The sequence below is a fragment of the Perognathus longimembris genome, chromosome 1 (genome assembly GCF_023159225.1).
Source record: "Perognathus longimembris pacificus isolate PPM17 chromosome 1, ASM2315922v1, whole genome shotgun sequence".
Taxonomy (NCBI): Eukaryota; Metazoa; Chordata; class Mammalia; order Rodentia; family Heteromyidae; genus Perognathus; species Perognathus longimembris.
In genome coordinates this window covers 117,217,227-117,241,068 of record NC_063161.1, presented here as the reverse complement: position 1 = coordinate 117,241,068, position 23,842 = coordinate 117,217,227, and the positions used below count along the sequence as shown (strand labels likewise).

The following is a 23,842-nucleotide window of genomic DNA, read 5'->3' as shown; positions in this document are numbered from 1 at the left end:
TAGCTTAATGAATCCCACAGCTGTATTCTCAGTGCAAAGTTGCTGTCTTTAGAGAATATTTTCACATTGAAAGGATGTGTTCTTCTAACATGTGCCATGCTAAAATTTTCATGCACTTACAGATGATCTGAATTAATACTAGTGTTCTTTCTTTTGTCCTATGTCTGCTTTTAAGAGTACTTATTTGTCCTAGAATTCTTGAGAACTTTGCTTTATTATGTTCTAAGATGTGATTTCTTTTTACTAATAGCAATTCATATAAGAAAAAAATAAGGCTTATTAAGCCTTCTTTCCAAAACTCTTTTAAGATTTTTTAAGTAAAATTAACAGGTTTAGCCTAAATCATCTATAAAATCGGTAGTATTTATTTTAAAAAGTATTTATAAAATATAATGCCAAGTTGTGCTAGGTAACCTTTGATTCCTTGCTTCGGAAATGGTGAGGAGCATAAATTTAATTTGGAGTCATGTAACCATCAGCTTTACGGTTTAATGCACTGTAAGACTTAATATTCATATAAACCATTAATTTCAGACTTTTCTTTTTTATAATTTGGCAGAAGTAATTTTTCAGTTTTGTCAGCATTTTGGACAGTGTGAACAACATGGCTAGAACAAGATATTTATAAAGACCCTTACTTAAATAGAAAATAATAGAGTGTCCCAATAAATTTGATTTTCAGGTAAATGCAAACAATTCTTTTTCTTAATAGAAGTGTGTGTTAAGTATATTTATCTGTCTAGCTTACTTTTTTGTTTGCTAAATCTATCAAGCCTATATTCAAAAGATAATCTTAGTAACATCAGTTTTTTTTCATCTTTATTGTTAAAGTGATGTATAGAGAGGTTACAGTTTCATACATAAGGCAGTAAAGGTCAGTTCTATACATCCTATGATACAAAAAAAAAAAGAAAAAGTAATAAAAACAAAAAACATTGTATTAGCCCTATACTTAGAATCATGAGATCCCAGAATTCCGTTTACTATTTTCTCAAATTTGTGAAGTGATAGAGTTAGAACCCAAGAAAAGCAGATCAAATATTTGTTCTATGAGAAAGCATATGTCTTCGATTGCCCCAATCTGTGTTATGCTAATAGATTTTCTAAACATCCATGAAATTTGTTTGTTCCCAGTTCTCTTTTGTACTGTCTCTGACTTGAGTCCAAAATGGATTAAGCTTTCCTTCACCATTTTTCTTCCTTAATCATTTCTCTTCCCATCCCACTTGAAATGCCTTTATCCTAAGCAATGGAGCAGGATATTTCTGTGACATCATCTTCAGAGAGATACAACACCAGAATCTAAAGGATCATTTATATATTTGTCAAGATAAAGAAAAGTGGGGAAAAAATCTGTTTCCTCTAAGGAAAATAATGTTCTGAGATGTTAATCTACACCAGAACTCATGCCTCCCTTTCCTTGACCTGAAGATGTGGTTCCATCAAGAATGAGAGAAATTGTTTCTAGCAAGTGTTCAGGATTTTGCAATTCGTGTAGCAAAGGTGCTAGTTTCTGTACTTCTTTTCACAATGTGCTAGATACAAGTTTAGCAATTGCAAAGATAGAAGCAGCCCCACTTTTGGGTATCTATCCAAAAGACCACAAACAAAATCACAGTAATGCCACCAGCACAACAATGTTCATCGCAGCACAATTTGTCATAGCTAGAATCTGGAACCAACCCAGATGCCCCTCAGTAGATGAATGGATCAGGAAAATGTGGTACATAAACACAATGGAATTTTATGCCTCTATCAGAAAGAATGACATTGCCCCATTTGTAAGGAAATGGAAGGACTTGAAAAAAATTATACTAAGTGAAGTGAGCCAGACCCAAAGAAACATGGACTCTATGGTCTCCCTTATTGGGAATAATTAGTACAGGTTTAGGCAACTCATAGGAGAGCATCACAAGAGCCCAATAGCTATACCCTTATGAACACATAAGATGATGCTAAGTGAAATGAACTCCATGTAATGGAAACGATTGTTATATCACAGTTGTAACTACTTTCAATGTCCCATCTGTATCTGTAGCTTCTATTATTGATGATGTTCTTGTATCACCTTCCTGTGGTTGTACCTACACTATCTCTATAATCTTATCTGAGTATATTGGAAACCGTGTATACTGGTATTAGAAGTAGGAAATTGAAAGGGAATACCAAAATTGAGAGACACGGGGTAAAAAAAGACAAACAACTACAAAAGCAATACTTGCAAAACTGTTTGGTGTAAGTGAACTGAACACCTCATGGGGGGAAAGGGAAAGGGGGAGGAGGGAGAGGGGTATGAGGGACAAGGTAACAAACAGTACAAGAAATGTATCCAATGCCTAACGTATGAAACTGTAACTTCTCTGTACATCAGTTTGATAATAAAAATTTGAAGAACAAAAAAAAGAAGTTGATCTTTGATCAGAAACACATGGAGAGAGAAGCAACTGAGTTCTCTTCCCTTAGTGAGTAGTCTGGAAATGAGGGAACTAACAACATATGACTAAAAGAATTTATCTTTCTAGTTGACTGGTTCTCTTAGTCTTGAAACTTGGTCATGTCTAGCTGCAAAATCATCTGGTGATTAGAGAAATCAGCTTTTAGCCTTCTCCTCCTCTTCTGATGAGATAATTGGGAATGGGTCTCTCCATGAGTAAATTTCTTGAAAATGTCTCCATTTATTTTTATTTGAGAAACAAGGCCATTTTCTGTCTTGCACAGGAGACTTTATGACTTGACCCGAGGGTGGTGCTGTCTTCTGTTTCTTTCTTTTACTCCTTGATCATGCTGATATGTTGTAAAGGGAGGGCATCATAAAAATGTGAAAGTTTGTGCCTGATTAATGCCAATAACTGGTTTCTCATTGAGTCTCTGAGCTGCTTATTTTAATATTTCTCAGCCAGCTTACCTCTGAATTGATTCTTTAAACTCTCTAAATTTACTTTAAGCATAGTACAAACAGTGCCTCCTTTTCAGAGTCTTGGACTCTCTGCTTATTTCCCAGGATTTTGTTTTTTCTAATGCCTATTGATGCAAAAGGATGTAAAATGACTATGGCAGGACCTGGCATCTAAAGATATAATCAGAGCTGGTCTGATGGTATGGGGTTTCTCGTGAAGATCTTAAGATTCAAACATACAGCTCTACTCCAGGGTACAACAAAGCTTCAGGAAAGTGAAGATAAGGCAACATAGAAAATAGGTAAGGGTGCAGCTGTTGAATGTGATGCTCTATGTCCATAACTGGACCTACCACCTACTATCAGGAGAACCTTTTCCAAGTGATATAATGTCTGTTTTCTCACCTGTGAAATCTGAAAATGAAAATTCCTTATTCATAGGGTTCTACTACGATTAAATGAGCAAATGCAGATGTATTTATGCAATAAACACTTAGTAGAGTGTTACTTGTCACTGCTAAATTCTGTGAAAGCAAAACTTCAACCTGGAGGACATGCTGTAGCTACATACCATAGCAAAGGTAAGTGGATAAAGAAGACTAAAATCTTCCTTAAGCCCTTCTACTTCAAATTATAATAGGAATGAACAGATGATTTGAGGGAGGAATAGTGAAAGAGGGAGTTAGCCAAATGGTCAGGCACAAATGTTTTAGCTGCTGATACATACTACTGTTATGAAATCAGTAATCAGGAGGAGGAGAAGGCTAAAAGCTGATTTCTCTAATCACCAGATGATTTTGCAGCTAGACATGACCAAGTTTCAAGACTAAGAGAACCAGTCAACTAGAAAGATAAATTCTTTTAGTCATATGTTGTTAGTTCCCTCACTTCCAGACTACTCACTTAAGTTTATGCACTAACATGATAATTTCTAAAGGCTCATATAAGTAGCAGATGTTGAAGAGGATGACATGAATATTTTCTTTCTTCTAAGGAAAGTTTTCTTTAGGCCTGGTAGTATGTAGTTCTGGTCAGTAGGTGAAATTGCTTTTCCCAAGCAAATCCAGGACAGTTCTTTACCTCCCATATTCTTTACATCTAATTTGAGATACTTGAAAAAAAGAAAACTTTACCCTGTTTGATGGTGCAGACTAGTTAAAGTAGTACTTACACACTGATAATCCAAAAATCACAAATTGGTAAATATGAACTTGACTTAAAAGCTACTTTTTCCTATTTCCATACCTATCATTTTGAATGTGAAGTGCTTTGAAGGGCTCACTACTTTATCACTTTATTGCATTTTATTACATCATAAATTTTTATATCTTGCTAACGATCCTACAGGAAGCTTAATTGTTTATAGGAACATCTTAATTAACTGGAGTTCACCAGGTTAAGCAGAACACAAATTGAAGGGGTGATAAATGAAACACCCTCAGCCACTCTCATTTTACTTGGTATACACTATTCAGATTAACTAGAAGCTTCAGCTGGGTCCTAAGGGTTGGATATGCTTAAGTAGTACCATGTTCTTTTCTCACCCATTCTCCTTTCTCTTCTGGGACATAAATGGTGACTTCTTTGAACCTCCCCTATCCTTTTAGTGAATTATGAAATCACTGTTATACAGATTCTATTTCAGAGAGGATTCTGACTTCTGAGAGCCCTAAAGTGTTGCTTGTGCATTCCATTCCTTACTAAGTTTTGCTGTTACCTTCATCAGTGTTTGTATCTCTTGAAATCTTTACAAATTAATCTGTTGTTTGTGAACATGTATTCTAAACATTGGTATTAGAGCTGGATTGACTTTTATATAGCATGCTAAGGGTCCTAAAGTAGTGTTGCTCTCTCCTTTCAACTGCCCTCATTGGCCTCCTAAGTTTCCCAACCAGCTGTATGGTCCAGTGACATTGTGCATGTGAATGCAAACCAATCAAATTGAAAGAATAATGTAGCTGGGCCTTACATCCAATTAATCATCTTTTAAAAAGAGAAGAATATAAGTCAGGTGCTAATGGTTCATGCCTGTAATCCTAGCTATTCAGGAGGCTGAGTTCTGAGGATCATGGTTCAAAGCCAGCCCAGGCAGGAAAATCCATAAATCCAATTAAGCACCAAAAAAGCTGGAAGTGAAGTTATGGCTCAAGTTGTAGGGCACAAGCCTTGAGCAAAAAACCTCAGGGATAGCACTCAGACCCTACTCTGGTACCCTACTCTGGTACCAAACTCTACTCTGGTACCGAAAAAAAAAAAAAGAGAAGAGTATAAAATTATCAACTCTTGTCTGCATATTAATATTACCTTTGGTGAATTGTAAGAACTAAAATATATTTTAAAAATTAGTGTTACTATTATGTGAAAATACAAAATTTAAACTAGGAAAAATCAAATTGTGTCTTGGAGTCTGCTTCTGTTAGCACTGGCTGTGGCAGGGTGTAGATATGAAGCAATAAATGTGAAGGTAAAGCTTATGCTAAAGTGACAGAGTACTTAAGAGGTTAGCATTGTTGTGAGAATTCTACATTATACTTTCAGGCTTTCATCCCTTCATGACTCTTGCTGTTCATTGCTGTAGGACTGATTTCAACCAGTCTTCTGTTCACCAGGGAGGAGGAATCTCACCTCTCACGCCAGAGCAATTAAGTACTATTTTTTTTTTGTAGGTCCAAATTGCATTTTGTTGAGACAAGAAGGGTAAATCATGGATGATTCTGATCCTTCAGCTCACCCAGGAATCTCTGGAAGGACACATCATGCTTGTGATGCTGCTGGTACCTAATGTACCGTATCCCATGTAGTATGTAGGACAGAGGCCTGTGGAAACTCTTAACAGTCTCTGATTCCTAATTGCCCATTTCTTTTCCAGTAGCCTCTTCCTATTATAAGGTTATAAGCACAGCATGCAAGCACCTTATCTTTAGTCCCATTTCTCCATTCCTCTTTGAGTCCTCATTTTATTTTTGCTTTGGTTATCTCCTGCTGAGTCTTCATACAACAAAATAAGCAAGAGGTATTTGGGAGGTTTGGTAGCCTAACCTAACTAATGGGAAGTAAATTTTACAGAAGTTAAATTTTTGAATGATTAACAGATGTTGGAAATTTTTGTTTTATTCACAAGATTTTAACTAAAATGAAATATCTTCCTGTTTCATTTGGTAATTCTTCCATACTCCTTTGGCTTGTAAAAATCAGAGGGGTAAAAAAAGTCTCCCCTCCTTATATTTTTTTGGCTGATCATGTTTCCCCTATCAGTGAAAATTAAAAAACAAATCAGCTCTTAGCATAAAAGAAAACACCTGTTTGGCTTGGAAATCTTGGCTTAGGGAGTTCTTTTCTGATATGCCAAATGCGACTATCACAGAGACCCTTAAAAAAAGTCATTTTTCCCCTGTATTTCATGTGAGCATTGGCAGAAACTCTGACAAGCAGTTCTTCATATTTTATTATGTTCTTGTCTGCAGAATCTCTGTCAGGCAAAAACCTTGTCAGCGGAAAACCTGTCGTAGGATCAGAAGAGACAAAAACAGGTGTCACACAGGCAGTCAAAACTGAAGGGAAAAAAAGATTAGGCTAAAGAGAGAGAGGCAGACAATTACATTAATGCCATTGCTTTTATCTTATAGATGTGTGTTATTATCTCGGGTGCTGAGTGTGCAATTGCCTCACAGAAAAGTAGACAGGAGACAAGGGGAAACTTGATAGTTATTAACTGAGGAGGCAGTGTGTCAAAGCTGGATGGGGTTCAAAGTTTTGCAGAGGGGAAAAAAAACCTACAGGCAGCAAGCAACGGCTGTGTGATTCTGCTCTGGGCTACATAAACCTAGTAGCGATCTAACATCTTCTACTTGGAAACAGATCATAGAGAGAAAAAAGATTAATGAAAGATTTCATTTGGAGACTTTGGAGGTAACATTTATCCTCTATCCATGTGACTGAAATCACATAACCTTTTCTCTTATAAAAATCTCACCATACCATGAGAAAGGGTGAGGCATGAAGACAGGCATTTGTCAGTTCAGCTGTGTTGTTTGGGTATGTTTAAAACACCTATTATCAACACACTTTTAATTAAAAAAAAGCTATTAAGAAGCCCTTTTACTAAGTGTAAACATCTGTACGTGCAAGCTGTAAATTAGGAGATCACATATGTGTGCCTCAGTCAGAGACTAAATGAATTTGGCAACTGTTTTCTATTACTGGTTTTTAAATACATTGAAATATCTAAAGGAAAAAAGGCTATATTTAACAATTGCATTGATTTTTAAATTTTTGGTACTGAATAATACAACTTTTGTTATCAGATATTAGGGCTATTATAATGACAAGATTAGCAAACAATTCAGAATGCTAGCAAATGTTTCCCCTCTGTTCTTCATTTATATCATTTCAGGAGACTTGTTTTCTCAAAGTTGAGGATCCATGAAATATATTTGATGGTACAAAATAGTTTCATTTTGCCAAATAGCTAAACCTCAAATATTTTTTAACTTTGTTGATAACTCACACGTGTCATGCAGCCAACTATCAAGAGAATGAGGTGGCAACTTTTAGCTCTCTTCCTGGTCCGTCATAGTTTGATCATGTTAGTGGGACACAGGAAGGCAGTACTCGGGCTTTTTTCTGTGTACACATAATTTAGTTAGTTTAAACTTCTTCTAACCCCTAAGACTGTCCTCTTAACCCTTTTGTAATGAGGAAATCTTTATACAGGGTCTTTGATACCACTCGTTACCAGTGCAAAGCAGTTTAATTTTTTATATATGTATTAAGCAAATTCAGCAATCCAGAAGAAAACACACATTGGTGTCAGAATGTGTGTGATACCCCAGGTGTTAAGGAATTACATATCATAAAGGAAAAAAAAGTTGATTATACATGTAGAATGAGGTTTCAGGCTGACTTGTTGCTGGAAAAAGGCAAAAAAAAAAAATGCTGGCTACACAAAGGTAACACATTCATTTAAATAAAAAGATAAAGTATAATCATTTCTTTCATTCAGAAAGAATACTCCCATTCAATCTTGAAATATTTCCCTAATGTAAGTGATAGTTTAAAGCATGTGTTAATTTTTAGTGTTTTCTTAGTGAAAATGTTATACAGATGAATATTACCCCAAGAGAATTAAATCTGGAATGCTCATAATTTGAGGCTAGCTTAAAGTAATTACTCTTTCATATAAGAATTTGTTTATTTAACCTAAACAACATAAACAGTTTGCTCAAGGAGCAAATTTTAAACATTTAATACTTTTTAAATAGGTTATATTTTGTAGTTAACATACATCTACTTCATTGATAGAAAAGTAAAGTAAAACAAGATTTCTGTAGTCAACATTCTCCTAGTCTTGGCAACTAAACATTGGATAGAACAAGAGTGGTAATGATAACAATCCCAAACCTGGGTTAGCATGGAGACTTAACATCTCTGCCTACATCACTTTCAAGTATCCAGATTCAGTTTTCTCTTTTTTCTTTACCACATTTAAGTGTTGTGCCCCCAGAGGTGGGCCATGAAGGAAAGAGGAAAAAGAAGTGTAAGGAAAACCAAGACCCTGTTTAATCTGCTTGCCAGGAGCTTCTGAACCTCCATGAATTGACAGTCTACTTTTATGGGTGCTGCAGTCAGTCAGACATTAATGATTTCCAAAGTCGGCTCTGAAGACTTTATTATGCATAAGGCCACCGGGGGAAAATGCCAATCAGTTTGAAATATTAGCTATATGTTCTCAAGTGCAGTTCAGATTCTCCTGTGGACTAATTGTGGGTGTTTCTATGTGTCTATCCATGTATTCTGAAAGCTACCTGCCAACTGGGGCTGATTAAAATCTAGAGTACAGTGGCATTTGTTGGCACTACATCTGTCCTGTCCCCTTGCTTTCCCTACCACTTAGAATTGCATTTATAACATCACAAGCATATTTGCATACTATCCCCTCATGTATTAAGACATATGCAACAAACAAAAAATCAAGGGCCATTCACAGAAGGTTTTATAAGATAGGGTAGTATAATGAGGTTTTTTGGAGTCCTGGTAGTATTTTTTTAATCTAGAAATATCAATATTCTATTTGTTCAAGGAGAAAACACCTTAATATATGAAATCTGGTTTCAATACTAGGCTTGAGACCACTTTTTCAGCTGTGGATCACTTCTTTTTTCTTCTAAAATATTCTACAAATGAGGCCTCTTTTTCCTTGGTACTAAATGTCTTATTTTAATTTTGGTCAGGGATAGTTGGAAGGTTGTGGCTTACATGGAACATGAGTTATTTTGTATTTAGTTTGTTGCCCAGTCATGTAATTCTTTACCCCCAAATTAACGAATATGCATAATACTAAAGTCATAGAAAATATTCTCTTAATCATAATTACTCACTGTGCTTTTCCAAGATCTCCTGATTGACTAAACAAATTTATTTTCACTGTCACTTAGTTATGTTCTGTCCAGGTGTGAGGGCTTTTATCAGGATCAGCCTTATGATACGTGAATAGGTCAAGTCTTTGCCTTGAGCCATGACAGTCTTGCTAGTAAGAAATCTAAGTCTTATAATGGGAAGAAATTGATGTTATAATGATTCCAAAGGGCCCTTTTATGATAAAATTCTTAATACACAGAATCCCATTAAACCCATAGAAGTTCATGGGCTAGCTACGTTGAAATGACATATCATTATATTGGCTGTAATATGCTTATTATAAAGTATGGTATAATTGGAAATTATTGTCCATATTAGCAAAAATGAAGAGTCACTTACCTCATAAATTCAGAAGTTATGGCCTAAACATTTGAAGTAAGAGGAAAAAGAGTATTCTGCTCATAAATAATCAAAATGTAAAAATCGGACCCAAGTGCTCTAATAAAATACTGTCACTAACAACTTTATTTTAGAACTTTTAATCATGGAAAGAATTTCATAAAACATTTTCTAAGGACATGCATTAAAAGTTAATCTGTTGGAAATTAAGATAATATTCTAGGATCTAAGGCTCCTAAAAATGGACCACTTGATGCTGTTATAATTTGGAATTCTAAAGGGAGTGGAAACAGGAGACATGGGGTTCTCCAAACAATTAGCCTTGCAATGTGAGGTTCACTTGGTTCCCTCCCATTCTGAAAGGACAAGTCTTCAGTCATGTTTTTGTTTATCCTTTCAAACTGGCATTCAATTTTTTTAAATATCCGGTGCAGGACTAGAAATTAGTAAAAATAACATTTTCACTGTAGACATTTATCATACAAACTTTAATTGTTTTATCCTGCAGAGTAGATGGTTTTGAAGATTCATTGAACCTTGTGCACTTCCTTAATGAACTGCTATACCTGAAGCACTGTTAGATAGAATCCACTAGACATTAAGGCCTGCAGTGTGTGTATCCCAGGGAAAACCATCTTAATTAGCTCAATTGGACTTTTGAAGAAAGTTATTTTTTTAAAAGTTGTAGAAAAGTAAGAAATAAAAACTATCACTGAGGGCCAATTTTCTACCATCAGTGCAAAGCACTTTTATATTCTTACATTAAGGAAAAACGGTATCTGCATGTGTGCTTTATTTTTTGCTTGTTAGTTTGAAAATCGAGACTAGCGAGCCTTTCTGCCTGGACTGGCTTCAAATTGTTGTTTCCTAGACCTCAGCCTCCTGAGTAACTAGGATTATATGCATGAGCCCCTAGCACCCAAGTGTACAGTGTGTGTGTGTGTGCGTGTGTGTGTATCTCTCCTGGGGCTTGAACTCAGGACTTGGGTGCTGTTTCTGAGCTTTTGTGTTGAAGGCTAGTGGTCTATCTCTGAAGCCACGGCTCCATTTTCAGCTTTTTATGTGATTAATTGAAGATAATAGTGTCATGGACTTTCCTGCTTGGGCTGGCTTTGAACTAATATCCTTAGATCTGAGCCTCCTGAATAAGTAGGGTTACAGATATGAGCCCAAGATTTGAAAGTTTTACGAACCAGCATTCTTACTGTGCACTTTTGCTTTGTCCAAATGAAATTCTGTGTACTAAAAATAAAGGACTAGATGTTTAATTAAGGAAGTGAACATTGGCCTACCATAAGTGAGGCCCTGAATTTGATCTCCAGCAAAACACACACACACACACACACACATACACACACACACACACGAAATTAATTCATGTACTTGCTTTGTTCTTTCTCTAAACCTTCTACAAAAGAAAATTAATACATTCTTTGTAGAAGCTATTCCTGTGGTATAATTATGTGACTATTCTTTGGCCTTCTTCTCAGATCTACACTATATCTTTTTATATATCCATGAGACCTACCATATCACAAGTGTAGTGATCTGTGCTACTGTTGTGGTTTATTTCCATTGATGTAGACACATTATGATCCAGTCTGTGCATTTTGACATTAAGATAGTTTTTATATAGCATTCTGTTTTATCTAGAAAATGATTGAAGTGGTAGGAAAATACATTATGCATTGTAGTATTTAGTCACAATTTCTACTCAGCAACAATCCTAACATTCTTACTGTTACCTAGCAGCATCAAGAAAAAAGAAGAGGGGTTGGGAATGTGGCCTAGTGGTAGAGTGCTTGCCTAGCATGCATGAAGCCCTGGGTTCGTTTCCTTAGCACCACATATGCAGAAAAGGCTGCAAGTGGCGCTGTGGCTCAAGTGGTAGAGTGCTAGCCTTGAGCAAAAAGAAGCTAGACCCTTAGTTTAAGTCCCAGGACTGGCAAAAATAATAATAATAATAACAAAGGACAGGTCTGAACAAGGGACCTGGGTAAATTCCAGAATTTGGTGGCATGATAGGATTATCATCTATTTTCCATTTCAGTGAAAGTAATCATCTCTTCCTGTACAAACTTCAACTCTGGCATATGAGTACTGAACACCCATGTCAGTGATGTGTCAGATATAATACTTGCTTAAAACTAAGTTTTTAGGCTTAAAATTAAGTTTTTCACATCTCTTAGTAAACAATCAGTGTATACTTGCATGATTGGTACCCAAAAGTACCAATGAACCAGCACATGTATACCTTCACTGTTGACAGTATGCTCCTAGATAAGAAAACTTCTCCAGTATTCTGACAATTTAGTTTGTGCATGGCTCCTACTTGTCTTTCTCTCCTTGCTGCTTTCTCCTTCATGTTCCTGCCAGATGACTTTGCCTGACCCTCTATACAAATTATACCTGTATGTTACATAAACAATTTGTAATGCTCTGTGTTGTTACTCAATGTTTTGTAAACATTTCTTATTTTTTTGAGTATTCTATTAACTTCAAGTGAACCAGAATCATACTTGTTTTGTTTTCAAACTTAGAATAAGGCCTGGAAATAATCACTTAGTAACTAGATATTAAAGTGCTAGGAATATTTGAAAGTCAGTAGGTAGTACTCTGGATTTATGTTAGAGTTATGCTGGAAAGTGAATCAGCCTGCTCAAGGTCTTACCCACTGTGTATGTGTGGGGTGAATCAGCAGGCTCAAGGTCTTCTCCATTCAGTGTGCGAGTGTATGTGTATGTGTGAGTGTGGTGTGATGGGAGTGAAGGGCTAGGATAGACTGTGCAAAAAGACAGTAGAAAGGTTTGAGCTTAGAAGGGGTAGGTGCTATATATTTTGAGAAGAATGGATTGGTTCTATTTGCAATGTACTAGGCCAATGAGAATGGGGAGAAAAAAAAAGTTTGTAAAATCTTTACAGTAATGGAGATATGAGCTTCTAAAAACCTGTTCTAAAGTAGAAGAAATTAAGTGAAAAGTGAGATGATGAATAGGCGATTTTCTTTTTACTTTCACTTTTCTTCATGTTATAACATTTTCCCCCCAGTGAACTCCTATGAGGAAATAACAGACACAAAAACGTTTGATTTCAAGCTTTTTGGCCTTGTCCCCTAGTTGTACTTTTCTCAGTAACAGATGTGAGTATGTATTTGGAATTGAACATCTGGGCCCTTTGGTACAGCTGAATCTATAAGTTAGGGCTCACCCACAGTGTAGGAGTGATTACTAGTGTCTGGTTATCATAGGAGGGAATCTAGAGAGGTGTCTGGTGCTTCGTCTTCCTTTCCCAGTATCCCTCTAAATCAGGATATCAGAATCATTTTGTAGCCCTGCCTTATCTTATTCTTCCTTCTTAACTTGGTCTTGAAGCTGTGTCCTCTTGTCCATTCTCTTTAGATCAAGGCAGAGATTTTCATGCCATTTATTTACCTTGCACTTAAAAAAACGTGACCACTGAGAGCTATCTTCACATTGTATATGTCAAGTACCTTTCCCGTGTTGTAAAGTAGTGGCAGACAGAGCTAATATTGGAACATTTGGAAGCTGGGTCCAGGGAATCTGTCAATCTGGAATATAGCAAACAGCTTTTCAAATACTGGAAGTGTTTAAAAAGTCATTGCTTTGGGGCTGGGAATATGGCCTAGTGGCAAGAGTGCTTGCCTCGTATACATGAAGCCCTGGGTTCAATTCCTCAACACCATATATATAAAAAATGGCCAGAAGTGGCGCTTGTGGCTCAAGTGGCCGAGTGCTAGCCTTGAGCAAAAAGAAGCCAGGGACAGTGCTCAGGCCCTGAGTGCAGTCCCCAGGACTGGGGGAAAAAAAAAAAAGTCATTGCTTTAAGTATTTTAACTCTCATTTCCAATCCTATTTCTCAATATAATGTTACCAGAAACATTCACTGCAAAGTTGTTTCTCTTTCAACCTATCATATGTTAGAAGGTAAGATATATATATATATATAGCACCTAGGCTGTCTCCATAGTTTAGCTGTTAAAAGTGCTGATATAGCCATGAGTATGAAGATATCTCTGTTGTATCAAATGACTTTAGAAAACTAACTTTAGTCTTTCATTTATATGCATCTTTTTATTCTAGCATACACAGAAGAGACATTCATCACTAATTCAAATTACTTTGGTAACTTTTCAAGCAAAATACTTTTACCTTATTTCAGTAGATGTAGCTACCTTAATTGATAAGACTGTTCACCATGTAACCAAACCTCATGGAAATCAGAGCTAATCTGACTTAATTTTCATTTATAAAAAATGGTAAAAGTCAAGGAGAGCCAGGTGCTAGTGGCTCATGCCTGTAATCCTAACTACTCAGAAGGCTGAGATCTGAGAACTGCAGTTCAAAGCCAGCCTGTGAAGTTTGTGAAACTCTTACTTCCAATTAAGCATCAAAAAAGCCAGAAATGGGGCTATGGCTACAGTGGTAGAGCACTAGCATTGAGTGAAAGCTCAGAGGTAGCACCTAGGTCCTCAGTTTCAAGCCCTAGGACTGGCAAACACACACAAAAGTTGGACTCTAATTTCACTTTATAAACCTACAAAAAAAAATCACTATGTTATAGAATTTGCTGCATGGGATACATTACTAAAAGAATGCAGAATACAATGTGGTACAAACAAAATTAATGTATTCAGTTAGCACTGTAAATATTTTACTTAATCAGTAATATGCTATAATGTGTAACTTTAGCTTGTTTTTTATTAAATGAAGAATATAGGGCTGGGGATATAGCCTAGTGGCAAGAGTGCCTGCCTCGGATACACGAGGCCCTAGGTTCGATTCCCCAGCACCACATATACAGAAAACGGCCAGAAGCGGCGCTGTGGCTCAAGTGGCGGAGTGCTAGCCTTGAGCGGGAAGAAGCCAGGGACAGTGCTCAGGCCCTGAGTCCAAGACCCAGGACTGGCCAAAAAAAAAAAAAAAAAAAAGAATATATTAGAAATATTGTTACTATTTTGGCTTATCCACATCAAGTGATATTTATTAAAATAAGACAATATCAATTATTGGAAATTAGATGCTGAAAAATTAGATAACAATCATGTATAAAGGGATTATTACTTTTGCTATATTACTTGCACAAACTACATATACTTAATGAAAGTAGAAAACTGCTAAAAGTTAACATTGGGAGGATTATTTTTGTTGTAGTTTTATTGCCAAGTTGTAGAAAATATTCAAAAATTTATAAGATGAAAAGTATGATTAATGATAGCAAATAAATATTTTATGTTATTTGGTTACATGGGTTATGACTATCTTATTAAATAATAAACACACTTTCTAGGGGGAAAAAATCCTGTGAAATTTCTGTTGACAGGTTTTGTTTATCCAGTGTGTTTTATAAATTTTAGAAGTCCACACAATGAGACCAAAGGAAGATATTCTTAGGAGAGGAACTCAAAGGTTCAATGCCAATGTGCATCAGATAGTATAAAATAATATATATAGAAATGAACTTCAGGAAATTATGACAAGAAGATTTCTTTTTTCTTGTATTGTTGCTTTTGTTTTCTTTTTGTCTTGTTTGTTCATTTATTTGTCTTTGGGAAGGTGAAGGGGGCACAGAAATGGCAGGACAAAGGGTGAACAAATGCAGCAGTGGTGCTCACTAGACATTATGTTGAAAATGAACTATATAACTTGTGGGTGGGGACAGGAGGGAAAACTGGGAGACAGCTAGGGAAGGGGTAACATTGTTCAAAAAAAATGTACCCTTTAACTGATTTATGTAACTCTAACACCTCTGTCCATCACCTTTATAATAACAATTTAATTTTTTTTAATTTGGAGGCCCAGAAAAAGTATCCAAACTGAATTTAAAGAGTGAGTGTCTCTTAGGTGGGTTGGGCTCTTCTGCTCAGATAGTGACTCCCCTTAGAGCAGCAGTGAGTACTCAGCTCCTCCCTGTGCGTAGATACAGGCAAGGAGTCCATTTTCTGTATTGGAAACTTTCCTTTATCCCATAACACTCCTTATGAAGAATAAAACAGGATTAAAATGGACAAGAAACAAACATGGAATTCACTCCCAGAGCATTCCATCATAGTACCAAATATCTGTTTCTAGTTGCCCTTTACCTAATTATGTCACAGAGGAAAAATGACTGTTGATAACACAGGAGGCTTTCTCAAAGTAATTCAGATTTAGATCATTTTAGCACCCCAGAGTACTTTACATCCTTGGACAGTAAGCCATATACATTTATTTTGTAAGGAGAAAAGCTACCATTTTTATAAAAGAAACCAGACAATCTGATTATATACACAGGCCTGTGTGGTTTTAGCGTAACTATGGCATTGCAGAATCTGGAAACTAAGTCTCTACATCAGCATTCCTCTTAGAAAGCATCTTTCACACCCCTAGTTTAGGTGTGTCATAGTTAGAAATTCCCTTAAGGCATTTCCCAGTATAGAAATGCAAATATCTCCTAACCTTTTCATTTGATTATCAGTGTGGTCTGTGAATAGGGACACAAGTGTCAGAATTACCCATGGAAATGATCCTTCTAGATGTTTTTACTATATAGGGAGAGGTAGCACAATATCTGACTTTTGTCTGGCCCTTCCTTTGCCTGCTGGTATTGCTAAATATGTGCCATGTGTCCCGGCTGACAGCTGTTACCTTAACTGAAAATCTGGACATTTGTCAAGAGTTTTATGCAAAAATTGAAACTCTCCATCTTAAAAACAAAGTTTGGTATTTTCTACGTCCTGTTAACAAGAAGTAAAATTTATTAGTTGACATGGTAGCCCAGGTCTCAGTCCTAGCTACCCCAGAGTCTGAGATTGTGAGGATCATGATCCCAGGGCAATCCGAGCAAAAGGTCCCTAAAACCTACGTGTCAACCAGCAGCTGGGTTTGATGTTACATAATTGTTAGCCCTATGGAAGGCTAAGATCTGGAGAACAGACGTTCCAGTTAAGCCTGGGCAAAAAGAGTCATGAGACCCCATCTCAACAGAAAAATCTAGGCTTGGTAGTATGAACCTATTAGTCTAGAGATGTTGGGAAGGGTAAATAATAACAATTGCTGTCCTTACTGACCCAGGCAAAATGCAAGACTATCTAAAAGAGAACCAGAATAAAATATTTCGGGAGGAGTAGCTCAAATAGTAGAACCTCTGCCTAGCAAGCATAAACCTCAGAGCTCAAACCTCAGTACTGGACAAAATAAAATAAAGGAAAATAACCAAATTTTCACAGGTTTTTGCTTTTAGGATTAAAGTTCTTCATAACTGACCCATTTGACCTTCCTGGACTTGTCTTTCAACTATATTGTCCCAGGTGTGACACATTTTTGTATACACAGTTCTCATGCTTATTACTGTAGTGAGGTGGTCCCTGGCCAACAGCATCAGCATCTTCTGGAAAGAGTCACTGAAGCAGAAACTTGGGGCAGTAGCTTGGCATTCTGAATTTTAATAGGTTTTCATGTGATCTAGTTATACATGATAACAGAAACCTACTATCTTAGCTTTATTTACCCAGTTTGCTTCCCTCCTTGCTCATCTGCTGACTTCCTAGTTGTTTTTTGAGACTGTCTTCCATGCAGACTTTCCCCCCTCTTTGCGCCATGATAGTCTATCAGCATCTTTCTGTCCTTAAAGCACCCACTTCAATGACCAATAACTGAGAATTTGAAAGAAAAAAAAAGAACAAATGCTTAAATGAAGTTGGAGAGCAATTTGGAGTAGGAGTGATCAATAATAAGGTCAGCTGCTATGGAGCCATCACCAGGAATAATGAAGGGAAGAAGCTATTGGATTTCACAGTAAGGCAGGTGTTGGTGACCTTTGAAATGCTTGCTTCAGCACAGTGATGGGTTAGCCAGACCATATTGCTGGGAGTTAGGGACTTCTAACATGATGAGGACTTGCAAGTTTCTTATTGACTGTGTGTCTAAACATGTGGTAGAAACAGAATTTTCCTGGCAAAAGTTTTAAATGGCTTGAAGCTATTACCTAACCCATTGAGCCGGTGACCTTAGTCGATAATTGTAATGCTGTGTTTTCCTTTATTAAGTTAATGCTCTTGGATATAACGTGTTTTTTAAATAAATTTTATAAGGTATGTAACTGTTTAGGATATTTCTCATTCTAGTCATTGCAGAGAAGTTATAAAGCTCATTTGTAATGAACTGTAAAGAGCACACCTTTAGTTAAACTACTGACAGCAATTTAAAATTGTGTGGGATGTAACTGAAGAAGTTCCCCAACAGGTATTACTTTGGGCTTCTTTGTTTTAGAGAGAGAGAGAGAGAGAGAGAGAATCAGAAAGAAAGAAAGAAAGAAAGAGAGTGAAGAGAAAGAAGAGGGAGATTACTTCAGATCAAAGAGTATTATCAATACTTTTTTCCCCCAAATACTCTTGTAGCGCAGTTCATATAGTTCATGGACTCAAGCACTTTTATTTATTTTTTTTTGTACATAATCTACAGAGTTTACTTTTCAAACCAGCACAGAAAAGTACCTCCGAGAGGAAAAGTAAGTCTGTAAAAGTTAACATGTTAAAAAAAATACAAACATTCTGGGCAACTTTTTATATATATATTATCAAACTGAATTACAGAGAGGATACAGTTTCATATATTAGGCATGGGATACATTTCTTGTAGTTTGTTACCTCGTCCCTCATTCACCCCTCAAGCACTTTTACTAGCTACAAATTTAGAGAAGAAAATTGTGGCTTCAATCTCACTGTTCATACTTTGGTCAGTTGCCCTAGCTGCTGTGGTCAAAGGGTTAGGATATACTATAACTGCATTGTCCTCATTCCTCCTGGCCTGCTTATATCCCTATACCTACAAGATTCAGACCTGAGCCCTCTGCTGACATGAAGACCAAGAGATTTGGCAGAAGTCCGTTCTCACTTTGCAGATGTCAGTTAAAACATCACTTATCTTTGAAGAGAAATATCCTCCAAAGGTATCTTTGCAAAAATTGCCTCAACTTGGTCACTCAGTATGATCTAACATACAGAAAGCAAACATTGACACATTGAGGAGACTCAACATGATATGCTCATAATGAAAGGTGTGGCTAACTTCGCAAGCTGGGCTGGGTGCTTTGGTATTTAAGCCATGCCCCAGCCTTTTTGGTTTTAGTTTAGCTTTTTTTATGATAGAGTCTCATCCTTTTTAACCTAGGCAGTCTTGGACAACGATCTTTTTACCTATGCTTCCCATGTACTTGTAATCATAGGTATGTACCACCACACCTGGCTTGTTGGTTGAGTTAGGGGCCTCAGGATACCCACATTCTTTCCCAGCTGTCCTCAAGTTGCAACCCTCTTCATCTCAAATAGCTGTGAGCATGCTGACCCTACAAATGTATGTTTTTGTTTTTTTTATTTTGTTAGGGAAATATTTTTTGCCTTAACTATTATACCTGTGTTCTTTTTCCCTGTACCCTCAGAGGTTTTTTTTTTGTTGTTGTTTTTTTACACCACCAGCCTTCTTAAAAAATTTAATTGACAGGGGTTACAGTTTTCCTCTTAGCACTCGAATACCTTTTAATGTACTTGATTCAGAGATACAGAGTGCCAGTCCCCTGCATAAAAGTCAGTGTGGTGTCATTTCACCCTCTCTGGAATCCTTTGAGTATTTGCTGTGGGCAAAGCAACCATGTTAAGAAGAAGCTTGTGATGGAGTTCTGGAGGACTGAGAAAAGGAAAAAAGGAGGAACAGAGTTTCCCAAGTCTGTCATGAAATTCGGTAACAGATCAGCTACTCATTGGAAGGCTGCATAGTTAAGCTGTATTGAAGAACAAGGATGATAATACCCCTTTTCTGCTTTTTCTGCAGCCTAAATGCCCTGTGGAGTGAGAGAAGACTTCAATCTCTAGGCTTGTGAATCCCTTATCTTTCCCAAATGTTAAATTAATTTTTAAAGCTATTTATTCAAAGTTGACTTAACCACTAGAATAGGAAAGATCAGACAAATAAGCTGCAAGAAATGAAGTATGAGGAAACCCGAACTCTTTGACAAAGTATTCCTTGGAGTAAATGTGTTGAACGAAGCCAGCGGGTAAATGATAAGGGCCTTTACACTGTGGATGTAAGAAAGCAATTTATCAAGAGTACATGAACTCTCTGGTGACCACAAGTCAGGAGCAAACGAGAGTGGAGGAAGAGCCTTTAAAAAATACATTAGAAATACTGAAAAATCTGTATGCATGCATTTTGAACCCCTCCATTATCATGCAGAAATTCTGGTATGTTAAAATAGGAAATGCATCGATTACATATGTAGCCTGTTCTATTAGGAGGTAAAGTGTTAGGGAAAGCACTTGAGAGGCTATCAAGTAGTTTAGAATTTGTAGGAACCTTGAGTAGTTTCATTGTGTTTTCAACCAGGATGTTGTCCAGTATAGATTTGCTTGACTCAGGAGGTTAAATGACCATCTTTCAGGTTTATTTGTTTATCTTCTCAATCTCTGCAATGGCATATGGATGTAATTCTGATAGTTACTGAAAATGCCTTTGTTGTCCTTAAGTAGTTATACATGTTTCTTATTCATCCTCTCATTAATCTCACAGTAACTCTTGAACCCAGTAGCTAAGACTGCGTAACCTTAATTAGTCACTGAGGCCAAATGAGTTATAGTATCAACAATTGGATTCCCAATTATATAACATAACATACTATAAGATGGGGATAGAATTTAAGACCTAACATGAGGCTTTTAGTTCCAGGAAGAGATGTTATTTCTCCAGAGTTGAGAAGAAATAGCTCAATTGTTGAGATACTAGTTTCATTGAATGTTTTTACCCCCAAAATGGCCATCCTGTTTTCTCTTCTGAGGTACCCAGAAATTTGAGGTTTTTATTTTAGTCAATTATTTCAATTTTCGTCTGACAGCTTTGCCAGACCTATTAACAAAGTGACTAAACTTTAATCTGAATTTTCTTTATCTCCTCCATAAGTAATTTCCAGAAAACATGCTAGTAATGACAAAACTACCATACAGGTGGAAAAAGAGAAAATCAGAGCAAACTGACTTTTCAGTACACCTCCCCCATACACACACTTAATTTAAATTGATTGAAATTTCTCCTGTCCTCCACAGAGATGTCAGCTTTCCATGTTCCCTCTGAGTTAGGCTTTGTCTCTGTATGTAATCCAGTCTGGCTTGGAACTCTCTATCCTCCTGCCTCAGCTTACTGGGAATTATGTGTGCTATTTTGCCAAGTTCAAGTTAGGCTGGTTACTTTGATGGTCTAAAGGAGCTCCTCTTCTTTAAAACTTGTGTGTTATAAAGGGTTATGATTTTTTTTTGATGTGGGAGTCTTACCATGTACCCCAAGCTGGCTTAAAACTTATGATACTTCCCCCTTAGCCTCCTACATGTTAGGATTAGAGGCCTGTGCCACCATACCCAGTTTAAGGGTTGAATCTTAATCAAATCAGTGGTATTGGTTGAGTTTCATTAAAGCAGCTGAAGAAAGCAAGAATATTGATTGAGCAAGAGTACAAATATTTGGTGTTGAGAGAAATAAACAATACTATGATATCTTGAGCCATGGTTACATTAGTGAATTAGGGTTTTAGCACGAGCCTTGGTCATTTAAAAACATCCTCAGTGACTTGTTTCCTTTTCTATATGGTGAATTTGTCTTCTGTTTGCTGTTGTCTGCAATTTGTAAACACTAAATTAAAGAAAAAGAAAGAGTACAAAACAGGGAGGAGAAGGGATCTTGCTTTAACATATGGGGCTAGGAACCATCTTTAGAAATGGAGCCCTGGTAACATTTAGTAAGGTTTCTAATTTCTCTTATTTCTGTTCTTTTTATCCCTTTATTCTCACCCATCCCCGGGACTTTGGTGGCATGACCACAGCATTGGATAAGCTCAGCACACAGCACCTGTACCACCCCACCCAAGTGGAGATTGTACAGTCCAATGTGGTGTTCGACATCAGCAGCCTGATGCTCTATGGGACACAGGCAGTGCCTGTGCGGCTAAAGATCCTGCTGGACCGGCTCTTCAGTGTCCTGAAGCAAGAGGAAGTGCTGCACATACTGCATGGCCTGGGCTGGACTCTGCGAGACTATGTCCGAGGATACATCCTTCAGGTAGGAGGGGACCTAGAGGCCTACCTCCGGGCCAGCTTGTGGAGGGTTGGCTGAGACCCTGAGCACACCTGACCTTTTCCCTGCCAGTCACACCCACAGTCTGGTCAGGAAATTGTGAAGGAGACCTATCCCACCAGGTGGTCACCATGCCTTAGTGGTGTATATTAGAAGGGAAAAGGTGGGTTTTTTGACTACTGTTAATTGTTTGCACATTTGAATACAGCTCTTACTTTCTACAATGTGGGCTTTCTTAGTAAACTTTACTGTTGCCTTATTAGTAGAGAGGGCTCTTTGAGGTGGGTGATGGGTATATGAAATCTGAGGTTACACTCCATCTGGTCTGTTTAAGGCTTTTGTTCACCTTCAGCCAGGAGACCTGTTGTTATTTTTCTTGGTTATCGGTATGGTCATGCTATTTATTGTTTATCCAAGTGAAAGAAGGAGCTGCAACATATACGCACCCTGCTGTTATAACCACAGTATAACCCTTAAAGTTATCACATTGTGACCATACAGGTGATTATAGACTTAGGCTTCACAGTACCTGTTCTTCTATCCCAGGGCCTGTTTTTGTTTTGTTTTGTTTTGTTTGTATCATTAACCCTTGTGATCTTGTAAGGCTCACAGCTTCCATCCTACCATACTCTGCAACCTGGTGGGTTTTTTTTTTCAGCTTTGTTTTATGCAGTATGAGTCATTTTTCATTGTTTACTTAGCTGTTTTCTTTTCTGTTCATGCCCAGGCTTCAACTTGGGGCCTTCCACTCCCATTGACTTTTTTTGTTTTATGGTCAGATCTGGTGCCCTACCTCTTGAGCTGCCTCTAGTTCAGTATTTTGCTGGTTTCTTGGAAATAAGAGTCTCAAAGGCTTTTCTGCTCAGGCTGGCTTCAAACCACAATTTTCCGGCGTCAGTCTCTTCAGTAGCTAGGATTATAAGCATGAGCCCTTTGCTTCTGAAATTTTTTTTTTTTTTTTGGCCAGTCCTGGGCCTTGGACTCAGGGCCTGAGCACTGTTCCCTGGCTTCTTCCCGCTCAAGGCTAGCACTCCGCCACTTGAGCCACAGCGCCGCTTCTGGCCGTTTTCTGTATATGTGGTGCTGGGGAATTGAACCTAGGGCCTCGTGTATCCGAGGCAGGCACTCTTGCCACTAGGCTATATCCCCAGCCCCGCTTCTGAAATTTTTATTGCCACCTGTCTTCCTATACTCCTTGAGGGGAAAATATTGAGAACATTCCCGAAGACCCTAGAATCTAAAAATACTACATGGGATGATAAACTAACACCTTCTATTGAAGGAGACTCACTTGAGAGGACAGAATCTTAAGTGTTTTTAAAACAATTTTTTCATGGGATAAAACCAGGAGAATTGACTCTTCTCTCTAAGAATAAATTTTGGCTCTGCTAGCCTTGTGTAGTTCTGGGGATGATTCCCAGTGTTTATCACTGGAGCCACTCTGTATTATATGCAAGTCCTTGGCTGCCAGCTTGGTATGTGATGAGCGGTGAGTCTCAAGTCTCCCCTTGCTTTAAACCTGGCATCGGATCACAGAAATTGTTGTCATTCTTCTGTGCTGAACCTCCAGGTGCTCTCTAGGTCGAGAGCAGTGGTGGAGTGGTGAGTAGAAGTAGAAAAAGAAGGATTTCTACTGTCATAGTTTTAATATCATAGGCATCTGCTGTGATGACATTTTAGAAAATGTTTGCAATTTAAGAAATAACTTGTATTATAATTTGTATAACCCATACCTGTGCAATAGAATATAAACATCACAAAAAAAACGTAGGGAACCAAATAGACTATTGGCTCCCAGGATAAAATCATTTCCTAATTTAATGAGAACTGTATCTTGGAAGGCACAAAAATTTGGCCCTTAGAAGATGAGATGATGGTGATAATAATCATTAGAGTTTATAGGACTTGTTTACAGGATTTTATCATTTGCCTGAGAGGGCATGTTAGTAGGCTATGTGGGCAGATAATATGTGGGTGGTCAAGGGACATGATAGGGGGCGGGGACCAGGAGTAAAGGGCTAGAAAAACAAAACCATGGAACACTTTTTATAATCCCTGGCACTGAGATCCATGCAGTACC

The 23,842-nt window shown here is 37.4% G+C and overlaps 1 protein-coding gene across 21 annotated transcripts in view; it reads left to right on the top strand.

Moving 5' to 3' along the window:
* Positions 1-23,842, top strand: part of Bnc2 (basonuclin 2) — a 428,651-nt gene that overhangs the window by 281,437 nt on the left and 123,372 nt on the right. For all 21 annotated transcript variants that reach the window (XM_048353623.1, XM_048353382.1, XM_048353903.1 and 18 more), the window contains one exon: positions 21,512-21,747. In XM_048353623.1, the coding sequence (XP_048209580.1) occupies positions 21,512-21,747 (236 nt within the window). The remainder of the gene's footprint in view (positions 1-21,511; positions 21,748-23,842) is intronic.